The 19,634-nt window shown below is 46.0% G+C and overlaps 1 protein-coding gene across 1 annotated transcript; it reads left to right on the forward strand.

The window, feature by feature from the left end:
• The first annotated feature begins 103 nt into the window (after positions 1-103).
• On the forward strand, positions 104-18,852 carry hyou1 (hypoxia up-regulated 1). The gene is made up of 24 exons (XM_086226588.1): positions 104-322; positions 1,587-1,662; positions 2,105-2,198; positions 3,542-3,620; positions 4,530-4,684; positions 4,961-5,037; positions 5,137-5,318; positions 5,545-5,660; positions 6,387-6,573; positions 6,799-6,933; positions 7,056-7,138; positions 8,486-8,618; positions 8,824-9,008; positions 9,519-9,657; positions 10,124-10,181; positions 11,109-11,185; positions 11,328-11,501; positions 11,646-11,800; positions 11,885-11,972; positions 13,425-13,681; positions 13,769-13,853; positions 15,303-15,564; positions 15,652-15,771; positions 16,595-18,852. The coding sequence occupies exons 2-24, from the start codon at positions 1,593-1,595 to the stop codon at positions 16,642-16,644; spliced, it is 2,961 nt and encodes a 986-aa protein (XP_086082714.1). The 5' UTR covers positions 104-322; positions 1,587-1,592; the 3' UTR covers positions 16,645-18,852.
• Positions 18,853-19,634: the final 782 nt, after the last annotated feature.

The raw sequence follows: 19,634 nt of genomic DNA on the forward strand, positions 1-19,634 counted from the left end.
CAGTTTTTTTTAATCTAATGTGTTTGACTACGGTTCCCTACGCGCGTCATGCTAACCGGAAGTAGTATGTTAGCTTGGGTTTAGCTTGACGTTAGTTTTGGTCCTCGCAGCGCCTTCAGTGGATCCAATGAGGTGACGCCGCGTCCTGGGCCCGACTGTTGAGATCAAGCCGGTTGTAAAGGGGACTGAAAAACGACTAAGTGTTCCAACAAAGAGGCTCGGAATCAGCTGAGCAAGTGGGGGAGTCGTTCCAGAATCAGCCCGGGAGAGCACACTCCGTCGGCAGCTCCTACGCAGTTTAATTTGTGCCAGCTGAAGGAAGGTAACTTTATATTCCAGCACAGTGCCTCAGTCATGCTTTCTTATTGGCGCTTGTCACTTAGCTAGCTAACGGGAACAGTAAGCTGTCAACTTGTGTTCCAGCTCTTCCCCCCGGTGGTTAGCGTTCGTGGTGTGTGTGGAAAAGCCTGCGTAGTTCTGCTGGCTGTGAATTGAGAGGATGATTGAATGCCGAGCTCTGAGCTGTGGTATCGAAGCTAGCCTCACGATGCCCTGCTGTGTTTAGGGCTGTGATGAGCCAGTGGGTCCAGTGGTGTCCACAACCTGGGACTGGTCCTCCTTTTAAAACCACTACTAAAATCTACTACTACTACTACTACTACCAATGACAATTAATAACAATTAGGACTTGGCGCGTGCATCCAGTTCACCTTCGTGCTTCTAGACGTTTCTGTGCAGGTCATCTGTTCCTGTTTCCTCCAAACACCACTCAGTTCCAGGGTGAAGCTCAGTCTATAGTTGCGCCCTTGAAGGTGAAAGATCCGCTTTGATTCGGGTGCAGAGACGCTGTCGTTCCCTGTTGGTTTTCACGCTTTCGTCACCATCAAGTCCTTGCCTCTTAGGCCACGTGTTGCTAAGTGTCTGCACCTTTGTGAGATCAGGTGCACTGGCACGTCCTCAGGCATCGGCTAGCGTGGCGTTACCTGGTGGTGTCATCCGGATCCTGTCTGAAGGGGATCTCATCCGCAGTCGCACCTGCTAGGAAGCGGAGAGTGGAGTGTAAAGTTATCTAATGATGAGTGTGACGCAACCGGCCTTGTTCCTACTCTCCAGGGGAAGCACCGAGAAGAATTAGATAATGCAGCCGTAGAATGAGAGCGTCGGCCACCATCTGATTGAGCTGCCAACATGGCACAGAAGTGAAGGATGTGTTTGGGGAGGTTTAGAAGCAGAAATCCGCGCACTGATACGGACATGGTCAGGTTAAGTAGCGTGAAAGCATGAAAATGAAATCAACTGATCTCATGTCTTTGTTTGATGAACTGTAATCTGGGTCACTCATGGGGAAATAAAAGTGAGTCAAAGAAAGGATCTCTGCACAGCGACGGCACTTCCTGTGTTGGTCGCAGTTTCAGTTTAATTTGGTTCAGCTTGGTGAACACAGTGACCAGAATTGCAATCAGTACAATCCTCCTCATTCAGTATTTACAATCTTCTGGTCCAGCTCGTCCAGTCAGACTCTCACTGTTAAACCATGAAGATTTGCTCTATTAAAGTTTAATTTGTTTTGTTTTTTATCTCCACAGTTCATCATGGTGCAGAGGAAGCTGGCAATTGTTGCTCTCTTCTGCCTTGTTGTGGCAATGTTGCCTCCCGGCACAGGTATTTTTCACCTTTGATTCTCTGGGTTTATGTTTGGTCTGCATGATTCGAGAGTGTCTGACTGCTTTATTTGAACTGATAATATGAAATATTAACATTGACACCATCACATCTCTTTGGAAAACTCTCTTCACACGATGCCTGGTGTTTGTTTTTGTTTTTTTCCTCATTTTTGTCGTGCAGATGATTTGTAGGTAGGACGCCTCTGCAGCTTCACTGTATTTAATTCAAAATGCTACTTTGACACACAACCAGCCTCACCCTTTTGATTAATCGTGCAGCTTCGGTTGGTGGTGAGCAGTCCTGACTTAAGAACACCGCCACACTGGTTCCTATAAAAAAGTTTTATTTCACCGAGTGTTTGGAAATGGAAAAACCAGACCAGTGGTGCAAGACTACACCGTCCTCGGATCTGTGGTGTGACCTGTGTTTGTGTTTGCAGTGACGGTTGCTGTCATGTCCGTTGACCTGGGCAGTGAGTGGATGAAAATGGCAATAGTGAAACCTGGTGTGCCCATGGAGATTGTTCTCAACAAGTGAGTTCATGTTGAAAGAAACGCCAAGTATTCAAAAAATATACCCATTTAACATAATTGTATCTGTGTACCAGTACTGGCATATATACTTTAACGCTGCCTTGTTGCGTGGTTTCAGCGCGATTCCATTTTTCAAATCGTAGGCGTCTCCTCTTGATCCGCTAGCTGCCTGCCCCCTGAATGTACTAAGAAAAAGTCCGGTCCCTGGAGACGATACAGGGCTCACAAACGGCAAACACCCAGTGCACAGGATGTTCACATAAATATAACAAACCAGGTTCCAGCCAATCACCGACAAGATGGTTGGGGATGGGGGGTTGCATACATTGGAGAGGAAGCAGAGTCGATAGAGCAGCATGGCAGCAGTGACGCTCGGAATTCCTTTCTCAATGGAACAGTTTGTGATTCCTAGCTTACTCTGTAGGTCCTAGCTAGCACTAGCGTCGATTCCAGGAAGCACAAAGTGTACAAGAAGTGTCTCCTTCGAATGAACTCCTAAAATAATTTAAAATACATCAGCAGTAACTTATAACCTCACAAAATAATTTTAAATACATCAGCAGTAACTTATAACCTAACAAAATAATTTAAAATACATCAGCAGTAACTTATAACCTCACAAAATAATTTTAAATATATCAGCAGTAACTCATAACCTAACAAAATAATTTTAAATATATTAGCAGTAACTTATAACCTCACAAAATAATTTTAAATACATCAGCAGTAACTCATAACCCAACAAAATAATTTTAAATACATCAGCAGGAACTCATAATTGGTGTTTACATTGAACGTCAAAGGAAGTGACCCTTAGTGCAGCTCTAATGTTGTTTTCCTCGCCCGCTGCCCCATCACCCTCTGCTTCTAACCTTCCTATTCAGCTGCTGTTTCATTAGCAATAAAATAAGGAGTAAAACAACGTTAAAACATTGCAAATTACAGACTTTAGTTCCTTAATGGGAGGCTCTGGTTACGTCTGTCAGACACTTTGTAAAGGTCTTCATCACTCGCATCTCTTTGAGTTGTTTCATTCAGCAACAGAGACATTAGTCTGCTCTGGTAAACTGGCTGCATCTCCATGTGAGCTAGCTGGAGGTGCTGCTAGGCTCCATCGTGGTGCCTCAGGAGCAGCGGTCCCTGGAAACAACAACTCCCTTTGGCCTGGATTTTGAAATGCTGCAGATTTTTTTACATGCACCAAATTGCTACATAACACACAAGAGGAAAAGTAAATAAAAAAAACCCCAAAGTAATGTTTGGGCTCTTTAAACACACGAATTCAGTGGCAGCTGACATGTTTGCAGCGTGTAATGATTGATGTGTTTTGGGTTTCTCCTCAGGGAGTCCAGGAGGAAAACGCCAACAGTTGTGTGTCTGAAGGAAAATGAGAGACTTTTTGGAGACAATGCGCTAGGAGTGGTATGGTGATCTCAGATGTCCTGTTGTTTTTATGATAAAGTATCCTCAGTAATAAGGGTGGAATAAAAATATTGATACCGCAATACATCCCGATACATCTGTTACTATTCAGTATTTTGCTGGTGCCAAATATTGATGGTAAAACCCGATTAACCCTGTTGCCATTTTGGCGCGCGCGCGCGCGTGTGTGTGTGTGTGTGTTGAAGAGGCTGTTATCTGGGGCTCATTTCCCGCCTGTGGTTTGGTGCTGAAGTTAGAGCTAATTAGCATTTTTGCAGTTGGTCAAGTGCACCAGACATTGCAAACACATGTCTCCTGGTCGCACCGGAGAGGCTGCAACGGGATCTTTTCATCCTCCACACAGCTTCAGACCACATTTGGAGCTTTGTGCAAATTTTTTTTTTCACTTTATTTATGTTTGCAATTTACCCACCTTCCAATCTCCAAATTGCCGCCATTTTTTCACACCTTTCCGTTTTCGTGATATCCTGATAATAAGGATCGATATAAAAACTTAGCATTTACTGGCCTTTTTCTGCACCTCCTAAAGCCCAGCTTGAACAGAAATGGTCACTGCCCTGCTCCTCTCTCAGTCCCACTGGCCCACAGAGGAGGGGAGGAAACGAACCAGGGTTCATTTTAAACCTCAGCTGTGAGAATTACCAAAAATTCTACACTTGGTTTTTGTGTTTCCTCGTCTCAGTTTTGTCGATTTTTTTTTTTTTTTTTTTAAGTTGACACCAAAATGCAGCATATAAATATATAATTCCTGCTTTTTTTTAGTTACATCTTCTTCAGTGACCCAGATTTAGTGGCGTATTGTAGATGAATTGTCTTGCAGTATTTCTATATCTTTATATAATCTGCTCCCTTTATGCTATTCATGGTTGATTCTTGCTTTCAATTCAGTCTGTGAAGAACCCCAAAACCGTCTATAGACACCTGCAAAGCCTCCTGGGCAAGAAGTACAGCAACCCCCAGGTGGCACTCTACCAAAAGCGCTTCCCTGAGCACCAGCTGAAAGCTGACCCAGTCCGCGGCACCGTTTACTTTCAGAACTCAGAGTAAGTCTTTTTACTGGTCTTCATTTTTTTGCCCCCCCCCCCCCCCAAAATCGTGAAATGATTGCCTCTTGGTGTACAGTATTTCAGAATCGTTTGCTTGCTAAGGGTTGCTTGCTGTTAACTTTAATCAAATCAGTGTTCATTTTTTATCATGTGACTGGTTCAGGGATGCAATAGCAGTTGTCATGGGAACCTCAGTACCAGAGAACTACCAGTAAACACGTTAGTCACCGATGACAGACCGACGGCATTTCCTCCCTGCTTTTCCTCTAACAGAGACCTGCAGTACACACCTGAGGAGCTCCTGGGTATGGCGCTCAACTATTCTCGTGGACTGGCTCAGGACTTTGCAGGTCAGTCTGGGCGCAGAGCGAAGTCGTCCTGCGTAAAATGTTCAAAGAGGTGCAGCATGTCAGCTTGTGATTTTGCCTCCTTATCTTTCCAACTCTCAGAGCAACCAATCAAAGATGCAGTGATCACTGTTCCAGCCTATTTCAACCAGGCAGAGCGCAGGGCAGTCCTGCAGGCTGCGCAGATAGGAGGTCTGAAGGTCCTTCAGCTCATCAGCGACAACACAGCTGTGGCCTTGAACTACGGGGTCTTCAGGAGGAAAGACATTGAGAGCACAGTCAAGGTGCGCACTCCACTTATTAAAGGATGCCATCGAATCGACTGCACAGACTGGAATCAACGAGGAAATGAGCGTCATGCGTCTCACTCCTCAGTGCCATAACGATGCATTCATTTCCCCAAAATACAACAACATGAAAGCCACGTATTAAGTTTTGTTGACGTTAGTGTCTCCACATGTTAGGAAAACTAAAGTGTCTGAGTCTGATCCTCTTTTTTCCCCCTCTCAGAATGTGATGTTTTATGATATGGGCTCAGGCAGCACAACTTCCACCATCGTCACTTATCAGACTGTGAAAACCAAGGAGTCTGGCACCCAACCCCAGTTACAGATCCAAGGTGTTGGGTGAGTGGAAGGCTCGTGAGGTGGCGTTACCTCTGAGGGTTCTAGCACCAGCACGTCAGGGCTGTTCCAGCACCCCCTTAGTGGCAGAAATACATTTATTTTGTGCACTGAGCATTAAATGCTCAACATTCCTCCCTAAATTTTAGAAATATTTAAAACAGTGATTAATGAGGACAATAGAGACAACATATGCTTTATCCACTTATTTCAAACACGGAGAAAGAATGAATGAAAAAAGTAGACTGAAATGTGGAAGCTAGTGATTTCCACACAAGCAAGAATCCTGTTTGGAAGGGAGTTTGTGGAAGTAAAACAGTTCTCCACTCCTGTTTGTCTGAATATTTAACCGTAAGTTGGCTTTTTTTGTTTTTTAATAAAGACTCACATTCCAGTAAACATAAGAATAAAACAAAGAGGCTCAAAAGAGTCTTGTAAATTTATTAAGATATGGAAGAAATAACAGTATGAATTCATATTAAACCATCCAGTTTATATATTAATACATTTATTACACCCCAACACTCAAACTGTTGAAATGAAATGTATTCTCAGCATCCATTCGTCATTATTTTAGGGAGTTTGTGTTTGGGAGATGTCTGAAACTGGCCTCACAGCAGGTTCACCAGTTTTAGCTATCGTCCTGAATCCACCAGCTTCTAATCAAAGAGGGGGTGTTCTTAGCCTCAGCACGCACGGCTAGTCGTCTCTGTCCTGTTGTGGCTCCAGGTTTGATCGTAGTTTGGGGGGCTTTGAGATGGACCTGCGTCTCCGGGACCACTTGGCCCGACTCTTCAATGAGCAGAAGAAGAGCAAGAAGGATGTCCGGGAGAACCACCGGGCCATGGCCAAGCTCCTCAAAGAAGCCCAGAGGCTCAAGACGGTGCTCAGTGCGAATGTAGACTTCACAGCCCAGGTGAGTCCAGCAGAGTCCGGAGCCCTCAAGCCTGCACATCTTTACAGAACTCTTTTCTGGAATCCTGCTGAAGGACCTGGAATAAGATCAAGTGTTAGAATGTGGGCGGATGTGTTGGGTGTCTATGATCACTCAGACTGACAGAAGTGTGTCCCATGAAAGTCACGAGTGAGTAGATCACATGAACATCTGGGTGCTGCACTTAAACGAGTTTGTGTTTTTTAGGTCGAAGGCCTGATTGATGACATTGACTTCAAAGCTAAGGTGACCAGAGCTGAATTTGAAGAGCTGTGTGCTGATCTGTTTGAAAGAGTGCCTGGCCCGGTGCAGGATGCCCTCGCTGCTGCAGAAATGACGATGGTTGGTGTTCTGGTGGTTGGTCCGCCAGCTGTTGTCATTTGATGATGTTTGATGGAACGCTAACAGCCAACATGGAGTCAGTAATGAGGTTTAATCCGCTGCACTTCTCTTTGTGCCGACAGGACGACATTGAGCATGTGATTTTAGTAGGTGGCTCCACTCGGGTCCCCAAGGTTCAGGAGGTGCTGCTAAAAGCTGTGGGCAAGTGAGTGTCAACCTTCTGAGTAACTCACAAATCTGACGACCACATCTTCAGCCGGAGTCGTATCCCTACTGAGTGTGTCTCCATGCCTGATGGACACCGGCGTCTCCGGTGGCACGTAATGTCAGCGAGGCACAGCGGGACTTTTACCCTCTTCACTGGCTCTGTTTGTTCTGCTCACCATAAACAGACCCAGTTCTGTGGTTCCTGTCAAAAATGTCTCGAAGACCACATGGTTGAGCAAAAGGGGGGGGGGGGGGGGGGGGTTTAACTAGTCACGAAAAAAAAACTAACTCGCCTGGTGACTAACATAGTCAGTGCTGTCGCAGGGTAGTTGGAGAGCAAAAGCAGAACTTGGTTTCATCTTAGACAAGAATACAGTCACGAAATGATTTTCAGAAATCAAGGAAAGATTAAAAAGTAGTAGTAGTAGTATAACCGTAGTAGTAGTAGTATAACCACTACAAAACAGCAGTTGAGTCTGAAATTACTTTGTGTGAAGATAACTCATTAATACGTGTGTACAACATTTGTACTCTTCTGAGGAACGTGAGGGTTGCAAGTCTTTGCAACCTTTTATTTTTTTGGGGATCGGAAGCTGAAAAGTTTAGGAACCCCTCATCTAATGATATGAGACCAGGGGGGCTGTGCCCCCCTGTGCTAAAGAGAAGAACTCCGGTGCACTTGTCTTCATGACTTTCAGTCACAAAGGTTTTATCTCAACTTTTTGGTGCACAAATTACACCTCCGTCAAGTGATGTCATATGTAATCTATGTAAGGTGAATCGTATAAAACCCCATTCTCACTGGTCAAAAACAAAATCTGCCAACACTTTGTTTTGTTGTTTCTGCAACGGGAGCAGCTTTAATCAGCGTTCACTCTGGGGTCAAATGACTGCAGTACTCTCAAGGATTTATTGGCTCACCTCCTATTGGCATTGATGGGAACACGAAACCAGAAAAAAAGTGTCATTTGTGGCCAGTTTGGCATCATTCTTGTGGTGTCGTGTGAACACCGACTGGAGCAAGAGTGACTTCTGTCTGGCGCAACTGTGGTTGTGACATTAAATGTGGAGCACCGGAGAAACGTAACTCCTCGTCTGCTCACTTCCATGAACGGTTCTACCAGGGTCTGAAACAATCGGCGCCTGGGCAGGTGTGTAGAGTTATTTTCTCAACCACAAATTGTATTGGTAACGTTTGTCAGACGGGGACAAACATGAAGTACGCGGCGCTGTTGGTACCTTGCATACCGACTCCCAGATGAACAGGAAAAGAAATCCTACACAAAACCTTTGGTAATTTGGGACGGTTGTAGTTGTAACGGCCATGTTTTTTTTTCCTGTGTAGAGAGGAGCTGGCGAAGAATATCAATGCAGATGAGGCAGCAGCCATGGGGGCTGTGTATCAGGCTGCTGTCCTCAGCAAGGCCTTTAAGGTCACACCCTTCCTGGTCCGAGACGCCGCCATCTTCCCCATTCAGGTCAGTGCAGGTCACCTTTGCTGATGATTGCATGAACTCCTGCGAAGGAAGCTGCTGATCATCTGAATCATAACTGGAGCAATGATCCCGCTGAGTAGACGGTAGTTTTCATTCATCCGTGGTTCACTGCTACAAAATTAGATGGTAAAGAGATTTGGAACACGAGTTCCCAGCGCGCTAACCACATGCGGTCTCCTTCCATCAGGTGGAGTTCACCCGTGAAACTGAGGAGGAGGGGATCAAAATCACCAAGCACAACAAACGTGTCCTCTTTCAGAGGATGGCGCCCTACCCCCAACGCAAGGTCATTACGTTTAACCGCTACACCGACGACTTCGCTTTTGACATCAACTACGGAGACCTCGGCTTCCTGTCCCAGGAGGAGCTCAGGTTGGACGATGGTGGCGTGATTTAAACATTGTCTGCTTCCTTAGGGATGAGTGAAGAGGTTCATGTACAAATACTGAGGCTGTATTTACCCTTTAGATCAGGTTAATTGGTTTAACAAGTATGTCAAAAGGGTTGGGTTGGGGTTAGGCTGGAGCCTATCCCACCTGACATGGCGACAGGCGGGGTTCACCCTGGACGGGTCGCCAGTCCATCACAGGGCCATCAGGAGCAATAAGGGGCTCAGTGTCTTGCTCAAGGACACTTGGACATGGTCACCGGGGGAAGTGAGGATTGAACCAGCGACCCTTCAGTTACTAGATGGCCACTCTACATCCGTGCCATGCTGCCTCCTTACCTCATACAGTAGCTGGATATGTGAGGACTGAAATATCGTGTGATCATTGCAGAAATCTAGCTCCTGCTAAATCTCTACCAGGGACACATGTTTCAATATCCTGTCCAATCCTCCCTGTTCCAGAGGCCTTGATCCGGTGTCTCTGTGTGTTGCAGTGTGTTCGGCTCACTGAACTTGACCACGGTGAAGCTGTCGGGAGTGGGCGGCAGCTTTCAGAAGCATGCCGATGCAGAGTCGAAAGGCATCAAAGCCCATTTCAACATGGATGAAAGTGGAGTTCTCCTGCTGGATCGGGTCAGTGGACCATTTTAGTCTCTTCAGCTTCTGTTGAACAGTCGCACATTGTGAACCAGTCACTGGCATCCCAGAAACGAAGAAGGAAAAACAGCAACAACAACAAAGTCAAGAGAAAAGCCAGTACCTCCATCAGCGCAAATGCAACGTACCAAATAAAGTGTTAAATCAGATACAGTTGATGTAAAGGACCCCAAACTGTGAATGAACACAAACACTTACGGATCGATTTGAACAAACAACGTAGAATAAGCAGGAGTCCAGCAGGTTAGAGGTGAAAAGTTATTAATGCAGAAACAGTCTACTGACAGCCAGACTCAGGTGCTTTCATCAACTAGACAGACGGAGACAAACGACAGAAATCAGCAATCAGAATGACGGACAAATTACTTTGTATCAGTTGAAATCGCAGGATCAAAACATCTGGAATCCCAGCTGGTGCCATTTCTCTGCTTTTCCTCCTCAGGTGGAGTCCGTCTTTGAGACCATTGTGGAGGAGAAAGAAGAGGAGTCAACATTAACGAGTAGGTTCATGTCGGTAGCGCCAGGTCTGTGGGTGATGGAGGGCTGACTCCAGTGTCCAGAGTTGCGATTGTTAATCAGGGTTACTCCTTCTTTTCTTTCCTTTTTTTCAAATTACTGTTTTTCTCGAATGTGTTTCTCTTTGTTTCTACAAATTACCTGCACATTCAGATTTAGAACATTTGCTGACAGCCGTGGGGCCTCAGGGCGATGTTAGGCTGCTGGACGATGGACGAGCTGGTGAGGGGTCCGAGGGGCCTCGGTGGGGGTGATGGCATAAGTCCTGACAGGAAACCGCACCTCTGCCATACAGGGGGGTTGTTTATGGATCACTGTATGCTCTGTTACTCTGAGACCCCAGCCTCTGAACCCCAGCTCTTGCTTCATGATCTCTGGGGTCCTCAAGCGTCCATCCTAATTTATTTATTTATTTATTTTTAATAGACTCTGAATAATGGCTAAAAATTCTCAGTTAGGAGGAATCCAAGAACCCAGAACTAAGTGGACTGGCGGTGTCGCATCGGCCACCTTTTGATGTCCCTGTCACTCTGGTTTAATGAAACGAAACAACTGACGAACCTGGAGGCTGCATTCATTGTAGTAGCGTGATTGCTTGTTCCCTTGTGTTTAGTGTCCAACACAACTTCATCCCAGCTGATCATTGTGTGTGTTTCCAGCTTAGTGAAACACGGGAGCAAGATTACTCACCACACTTTAAATGATCATAGCTGAGGTGCAGTGTTTCAGGGTGCAGCCCTCTTCATGGGGTTCTGATCTGCAACTTCCCTGCTACATGGTAGAAATTAGGTTTCTGGACCCTTCATTCTGTGGCTCGGGCTGAAAAGTTTGGGAACCCCTGCGTTAACCAGTCCTGTATTATCATAAAGGACCATCATTCCGTACCTTATCCCTCATTTACTGTCTTTCAGAACTGGGTAACACAATTTCCACACTGTTCGGAGGAGGATCCTCAGAACCCGCCCCAAATGCATCAGAGCCTGTCCAGGTAACTGCCCCTATTTAAATGGTCCAAAAGATTTTAACCATTTATCACAGATAGCCCAATTTTTGTGATAAGAAACTGTAGATTCTTTATGAAGAGGATGTGTAATATTGCAAGGAATTGTTTCCTGATTTGTCATGTCCAGGATGAGGAGGAAGTTCCTCCAGAGTCTGGAAGTGAGGGCAAGGACGAGAGCAGTAAGGACAAGGCCCAGAAGGAGGAGGCTGCCAAGGAGAAGCAGGATGACTCAGCACAAAGTGCCGGAGAAGAGAAAAGCCAGGAGAAGACGGAGGATGCAGGCAGCAAAGCTGATGCCAAGGTAGGATTTGTCTTGATGAACCCTCAAGAGGATGATGTGAGTATAGTGCCAGCTACGCTGGTCAGGTCATTTATGTCTCTCCTCCAAGAGGAACCAGTCTCGACAGACGCTGTGTGGAAATGAAGCACATTTGTTCTGTTGAAGGAGGAAAAAGAGAAATCTGCTGATGCAGACAAGAATGTGGAGAAGGCGACAAAACCTCAGAAAAAGAGCAAGATCTCTGAAGAAATCTCGGTGGAGCTGATAATCAATGACGTCCTCGACCCCACCGCTGAGGATCTAACCTCCTCCAAAAAGAGGTAATGCAGCCATGTTCATTTAGCTTCAGCTCTTGTTCTCTCTTCACTTTGATCAGCTGAAAACAAGTGTGCGTCCCTTCTCAGGCTGCAGGATTTGACTGACAGAGACCTGGCCAAACAGGAGAGGGAAAAGACACTCAACAGCCTGGAAGCTTTTATCTTTGAGACGCAGGTAAGCCGTTGAAACTGGCGTGGCGACTGAAATTGTAGGAAACTTAAAATCTAGTCTTGAAGTGATTTGAGATGAAACCCTGCAGGCAAAAACCCAGGCCACCCCTCGCTTGAGTTTTGGGATAATTTTCTTTCTCCAAGGTGAAGCTGCATCAACTCAACATTAGAGACTCTGGTGTTACTGAAGGCTAACCGTCAGGGCCAAACAAATACACACACACACCTACACCTGAAACACTCAAGCCAAAGTGTTCTCTTTATTCATCCGTCTGAGAGGAAGTCGCTCTCTGTACCCGCCGTCTTTCTGAAGCCTGCTTGATATAAAAAAAAAAGTGACACCAGAAGATGTCAATCTTGGGCAGAAGTCTTGCTTGGTTTCATTCTAAAGTTGTACAAATCAGAAGAATATTTTCAGCGCGATGAAACTCTTTGGCCAGTTTTCCTCCCGTGCAGGGATCGAAGCTCAATAGAAGTCGGCGGCTTGTCTGACCGAAAGCTTCCGCTGCAGAGTCAACATGCTCAGTTGCTAGGACACAGATGTTCACTGATGGCCTGAGATTGTGGCAGGGGCTAACAGAGATACTCCTTAGGTGGAGAGGAATATTAAGAATACATACTGAGATGCCTGGAGTCCAGGGTTGTTGCACGAGACTTTACATCACTAGAAAAGAAAAGCACCGTCGTGGGAGGGCTCATTGGTTAATAGCTGAAGCTTCTTGAGTCATCATAAATGGATGATTTCAACGTGTGGAGAGAGAGAGCGGTGATGGTAGCGTTGCCCTCTCCTAGCTTTGTCTCCGAGCTCACAAACATCAGCTCATCCTTCAGATAACTTAGGGAGTTTCACAAAATGAACGTCTCTACAGTCCCAGTGGTTCTGGATCCTCTGAGCCTTCGACCCACCTGTGTGGCTGCTTGGGTGTGTGGGAGGAGACCGAGGCTGAGAACGCTGCTATAAAAAGCTCCTTCACTCTTTCCTCAGCACTTGAAATAGGAGGGATTATGTGAGCGTTTCAGGACTCAGACCTTCATCATCGTCCACCCTCTGAGGAACCAATCTCCTCAGGAGCACTTTGACTTCCCGAGCTGTCCTGCTTCTTACCTGTTTATATACTGTGTATATACACACTCTAATACTGAGAAGCCTGTTCATTTCTTGCATTACCTGATTTACAGAACGTTTTATTCTCACATTGTTATGGCTTTCAAAAGCGAGATGTTCACAAGCCTCATCTTAATATTGATGAGAGATCTGGCATGATTCCGTTTCCCCATTTCTGGAACAACATGTCAACAAGTGTATCCAGAATCTTGCAAATGAACTGGCATCACTGTAAATGTGCCTTGTTTCTCCATGAGCATCCAAGAAATGAATTACAGTCAGAGACGATACAAGAGTGAGGCAGCACCTCAGTAAATGATCCTCCCCAAAACACTGCTCCTCTTCCTCCAGGACAAACTGTACCAAGAGGACTATCAGCTGGTGGTGTCGGAGGAGGAGAAGGAACAGATCTCAAGCAAGTTGAGCGAGGCGTCAGAGTGGATGGAAGAGGACGGCTACTCGGCCACCACCAAGCAGCTGAGAGAGAAACTCTCCCAGCTGAAGAGCCTGTGCAAGGACATGTTCTTTAGGGTGGAGGAGCGGCGCAAGTGGCCCGACCGGCTGGCTGCCTTGGAGAGCATGCTCAACACCTCCAGCTTCTTCCTGAGGTGAGCGTCATGAAGCGGGTCTGGGGATCTGTGGTGCTTCTGTAGATTTGTGGTGCTGATGAGGTTTTTTTCCCTCTCCTCTCAAAGGAGTGCTAAACTCATTCCAGAGGACGACCAGATCTTCACTGAAGTTGAGCTCAATGTGTTGGAGAAAGTGATCAACGAGACAATGGTAGGTGAATGGATTTACGAGGGCACGGGCCAACATTTACACTCTTGGGCACTCGTTTTGCTTCGTACGTGAAGTTGCAGTTGACAGATCTAAAAAAGAGCGGTGCAACTCTGCCCTTCAGTCCAGTGTTCTTGTTTAGGTTGGGTGCCAGTTTGGCTCATCCTGGTCCGTCTACATGGCACAACTTGAAATCTTTTGAGTCCTGAATTTTAATGTCTCTTTGTATGAACTTGAAAGCCATTCTGTCCCCTACTTCTTGAGCTTGAGCGGCAAAGCAAATTTGTGAGGTCTGTTTTGAGTGCGAGCTTCATCGGCATTTATCGATCATCTGTTGATTACTGCTCCAACAACACTGCAGTTGGAACCAAACCGTCTGCTCCACTGGCTGAATGCATTTCTGAGTCAGTCTGACTGACTCATGGCTCTCTAGAGCCGCGGATCTCTGCCATTGGGCTCATACGGGAACAGCTGGCGCCCTCTAATGGACGTAGTTCAATTTTGAGAGGGAAGTTGCTTTTGTGTAAAAGTAGAATATTTAAATAAAGATTTGAAGGAACGTATGTGTTAATTAAATCAACAAAATGATGTAATTACTACCTTTATAAAACTCCATCCTCTGACAACATCATCAACTGGAGATGCTGAGTTTGGCGAGGCTGTTATGGGGCGAATACTGCAAAAGCTCTTTAAGAGCTCCCATGAAGTTTTCGAGGACCTGGTTGTTTAGTTTAAGCTGAAGGGTTCGTCCCATATGATGATGAAGACGGTTTCATCTTCATGAGTCCCTGCCTGCTACAAGAACGGGCGGGTGAGCCTTGAGATAGAAAAGGTTGAGAGCCCATGCTCAAGGTCATACGTTTAAGACACAAGTTCCATTGTGAGTAAAGTTGCTAATGCTAGCTGGCTAACGTAATGGCTTTGTCAGCAGCAAAGTTAGGTGACTGCTAACTTAAAACTGGCTTACTCAAGTATTGGACCCGATGGTGGTTCCTGTAGTGTGACGGTTAAACTGACTCCTGATCAGTCACCCAGGCGTTCTGACCGGGAAAGAGCATGACTTTGTTCCGGTCATGATTCTTTCACCACGTATTCATTTGAATAAATAGTGATGGCCGGTGTATCACGTGAAGAGACATGTCTCCTCTGGTTTGTGTGTTCATGAAGCTTGATAGGTAGTGTAGGGAGGTGAGTGTCCTGCAAAGAATCCAAATGTCCCTGAAGGACGTTGAGCATCAGAAATCTGGACTTTTCATCTCTAATGTCGAGCTCCAAAATCACCGGATGCTACATTTACCATAGGTGGTGTCTTCATGCTGGCACTTTAGCTCAGTAAAAAGCTAAACGCCAGATCCCTAGATTTGTTGTCGAGTGCTCCTTTTAAGTGTCTGTCAGGTGGAAGTTGGAATGTCCCTTCAATCGTGTAATTGACCCCACACCTGTCTGCTCCAGACGTGGAAAAATGAGACCGTGGCAGAGCAGGGGAGCCGTTCTCCAAAAGAGCGTCCAATCCTGCTGTCAAAAGACATCGAGGCCAAGCTGGCGCTGCTGGATAGAGAGGTCAACTACCTGCTCAACAAGGCCAAGTTCGCCAAGCCGAAGGCCAAAGCTAAAGCCAAGAACAGCACCAGCTCTGAGAAAGGCAGCGAGGCCAACAGCACAGCCGAGGAGATCGTCATCCCTCCTACAGAAGAGAGCGCCGACAAAACCAGCGGTGGGTCATTTTACGTGTGTGTGTTATTTTAGTTGGATTAAAACCAGAGCTCTAATACACATCAAATCCCCTCCTATGTGTTTCTAGATTCAAATACACAAAGCCCGGAGGACCCGCAGCCAGGCGAGGCCCCGCCCACTGAAGAAACCCCTTTACAGTTAGACTCTGACAGCCAATCACAGCCCACAGAAGAAACTACAACTCCAGGTCGGTGTGCTGCACCATTTTGTGATGATGATGGAGAACTTTAGGTTGCGACTACAGTGGGTTGGGAAACAACCGCTTGCAGGCAGACATTTTGATAATTGACTTGATGCTTTGCAGTTTTTGTGTCCGACCTCCTTCCTCGCTGAGTCTGCTCATATTTGGGATGTTGGTATCACAAACCCGGTCTCTGGTTTAAGAACTGTTCCACTCCTACGATACATACACAGATATTAGAATTTTATCAGGCAATTGGTTCAGTAGACAAAAGCCTCATACGATATGATTGGAATGCCCTCTGCTCAATTTGATGTTTCATAATAATATTACTAATGATTGTGAAGCTGTGAGCTGCTGAATTAAACTGGAGGATGCAGAGTCAGAATGAATGGTTGAATCCGTCAGTCAGGACCTGTGAGGACACCACAAGCTAACAGCTAACACCAGAAACACTTGTATTTGATTGGTTTTCATCGCTGGAACTATGAATGTTCTAGTCTGCAAAGAACTTTCTCAAGACTGATAAAGTTTAGAATCTAAATAATCAGTCACGTCGTAAACACGCGCAGTGCTAAGTGGCGCATGTATCTGCTTTATGGACATGAAATCAGTGTCCAAGAGAGGCCTGAAAGTGCCAGATACGAGTCTGTGTGGTGTGTCATGACTCTTGTGTCCGAGTAAATCTGTAATCATGAGCTTTGGGTACTCGGACGGAGACGTGGCGTCCTTCCTGAAGAGATTACACTTCTCCACGAGAGTAAACAGAGTCAATTTCATCCCTGGTTCACTGGGTATTTAGTTCGTCCTCTCCTGTCCTCATTTCCAGGACCAACAGAGAACGCCACACCTGAGAACCAAAAAAAGGAAGAATTATAACAACTGGAACTGAGGAAAAAAATATTTATTGACAGTGTCTAAATGTTCCACGGTCCTTCCTGCTCTTTTTTCCCACTTGTCCCCCCACCCCCCCACCCCCTTTATTTTATTTTATTTTTTTTGTCCTCATGTCCCTGTTTGTTGAACTGCTGGAAGCTGATCGGCGAAGGACTGGAAACCACTCTTGCCCCCCCCCCCTTTTTTTTCCCCATGCTGTTCATCTCGCCCTCCTTTCATGGACTCTGTAAGCAACAGACACTTGTGCAGCGTGAAAAAGCAAAGCCAGCCAGGTCGAGGCATCGCAGCAGAGGACGTGGAATCATCCGTTGGCCAAACTAGACACGCCTACGTGGATATTTGGCATGGATGAGGACCATTACTGTGTGAGTTAGCACTCACGTCCCCTCGACCATGATGTGTTGGTGAGGTTAGTATTTGTCCTGATGCTTGCAGCATGACTGACTACTAGCTGCTGAGGAAGTGCACTTCTGGTTCTGGGTGTAATATTTTGTTTATTTTTGTTTTTTCCCTCCCACTAATACAGAATTAATTTGGTTACATAAACTGTAGGTGTGTTGGTAGAAAACCTGACGTGGAAAATCATGGTCCTGCCAGTTTATTTGAATGGAAGCAGCAACTATAACAAGTTCAGACCCTCGTCATCATCACAGCTGTCGGCGCTGTGGCCTGGGATGATCTGACCCTGGGTCATACCACAGTCACAGAGCGAGTTCTTAGAAACAATAAATGTCCGTCAAAGCTAAAGGACTAAAATCTGCTCCAACCTGTCGGTCACGACTGATATTTGTGATATGAACGGTACAGTATGTGGGTTATCGGAACACGCTACTCCTGCAAATTTCACACTCCAGGTATTAGACCGTATACATCGTCCCCTGAAGACGCTTCTCCACTCCACCCTCCGCCTCTACAAAATTAATCCAGATTACCCCACACACAGGCGCTGGCTGGAGCCGTGGCATTGAGGTCCTGCCTACTCGATCCTGAGAGTGCCACTGCTCAGGGAACTCCTTTTTCATGGTTTGAAACAGACAGACACATCCCACATTCACGTTCTATTGTACGGTTCTAAATGTCCACAAATGTGTTGATGACCGCATCTTCCATCAGAGCTGCCGAATCATTCAAGAATCAAAGATTTGACTCTAGGTCCATTCTGGGAGGGCTGGCCTCAGACAAACGGCGTTGTCTGAGCTGTTCCTAGAACGGGACCTGTTCATGTCACAAAGGTACATGGAACATTGCCAGAGAGAGACAGGAAAAATGCACCTTATTCTGGAACTTCAACAAAACCTGTCATTGGTACGGATTTGTGTCCCTGGGCCATGACAGAACCCTGATAGAGGTTCCTCCATAATGTTCTCTGTAATCCTGCTGACCACGTAGAATTAACCCGCCTCACTTCACCTCATTTGCAGATGATGATTTTCTTCTCTTTGAATGTGGGCAAGCAGCACGATAACTACCTAAAAAAACAAACCCAAACCATGTTGTGAGCTCATGGCGCCTGTGCGCACACGTCTGTAATCAGAATCAACAGGCGCCGGCGTGACCGGAGAGTTGACGTGTAGACTGCGGGCTTGAGGAATGCTAACTCCTTTAGCATGGAGTTAGCACTGGCTTGTTCAGGGGCTTACAGATGGTCCCTTGAGTACAGATTTTGGAAGTTTCCCCTCAGACTAAAATCACATTCTTCAGTAGAACGTCACTGGAACCTCACCAGTACCTGATGGGACTGATGCTTCTCCAACATCTTGCTCCTGCTGAAGTGTACATGCACCACCAGCCTCTTATTTTGGCTTCCTTTTTCTAATTGTGGCTCAACGGAATCATTGACGGCTCACTGAGGAGCGGCGGCGGCGGCAGTGTATGACCTGCAGCAGGGTTCCTGTTTTGTTTGAATATCTCAGCATTTCTGCTTGGCATCACTCTTTGGACTAGGCTGGATGAACTCGTACAACTTTCACTTTTTCTACTGATACCAGTTCAACATTTTGAGAAGTGCTTGAATGTGTTGCGGTGACAGCAGATAAACTCCACGCTGCTCGTAAGCTGCTAAACGTAGAAGAGGCGGTGTGTTCACTGATCTTTACCTCGACATGCCCTGTGGTGCACATCCTTTACAACTTCACGTCACCTGTGTGCTTCTGTTTGCAGCACTCTGGATCATTTGAGGGGGTGGGTGGGGCGGGGGGTTGGGAGGGGGTGCTGAAGGAAACAAAAAGGATGCGAACAATGTGTTTCTAAACTGTTAATAAAGAACTTGTTTGTTTTTAACTTGTATTTTATTTTGTTCGAACCTACTCACAAGGATTAGTTAGGGATTAAATCCAAGGTTCCGAACCTCCTCCCTCGCTCGGTCACAGCTTCTTAGTTTCTTTACGGTTCACATTCCTCTGGACATTCATTCCATGTAAATTGACCCAACAATTTATTCATATAAGTATACTGCTGGGATAGGCTCCAGCCCCCCCGCGACCCTCAACATTAGCTCTACATTAGTTGAGCGGTCTGTACCACCTGGTCCGTACAAACGTCGGTGAGTAAAACAACTTGATGTGGTACGATGGCGGTAGGGTTTTTGCGCTATCATACTGTGTCTTCATTCATCGGGAATAAATTCACCTCCGTCAGTAATTTATTGTTTGAATAAAAATATTTGAGATGTCCCAGTGTATTTTCAGTGGAACAAAAGTGTTACATGTTGACAAAGCCATTTAAGTTGAGAAATAAAATTCATATTTTAAAGATGGCAGCCGGAATAAAAGTGTTGACATTGCACATCTCATCAAACAGAGGCGGCCTTGAGCAGTTTGGTGTCCCAGGCAAGATTTTTCCTGGAGCCCCCCGGCTGTGGTCGTGGTGTGCGACGCATTCATCACGCGAGGGGCTTGACTATATGGCTTCATGTCTCGCACACATTTTCACAAACATTCGATTCAAATGAAGATGTGTTGGTTGATTAGCTC

This window comes from Aulostomus chinensis, chromosome 15 (genome assembly GCF_037954235.1).
Source record: "Aulostomus chinensis isolate RoL2024-O1b breed Wild chromosome 15, RoL_Achi_v1.0, whole genome shotgun sequence".
Classification (NCBI taxonomy): domain Eukaryota; kingdom Metazoa; phylum Chordata; class Actinopteri; order Syngnathiformes; family Aulostomidae; genus Aulostomus; species Aulostomus chinensis.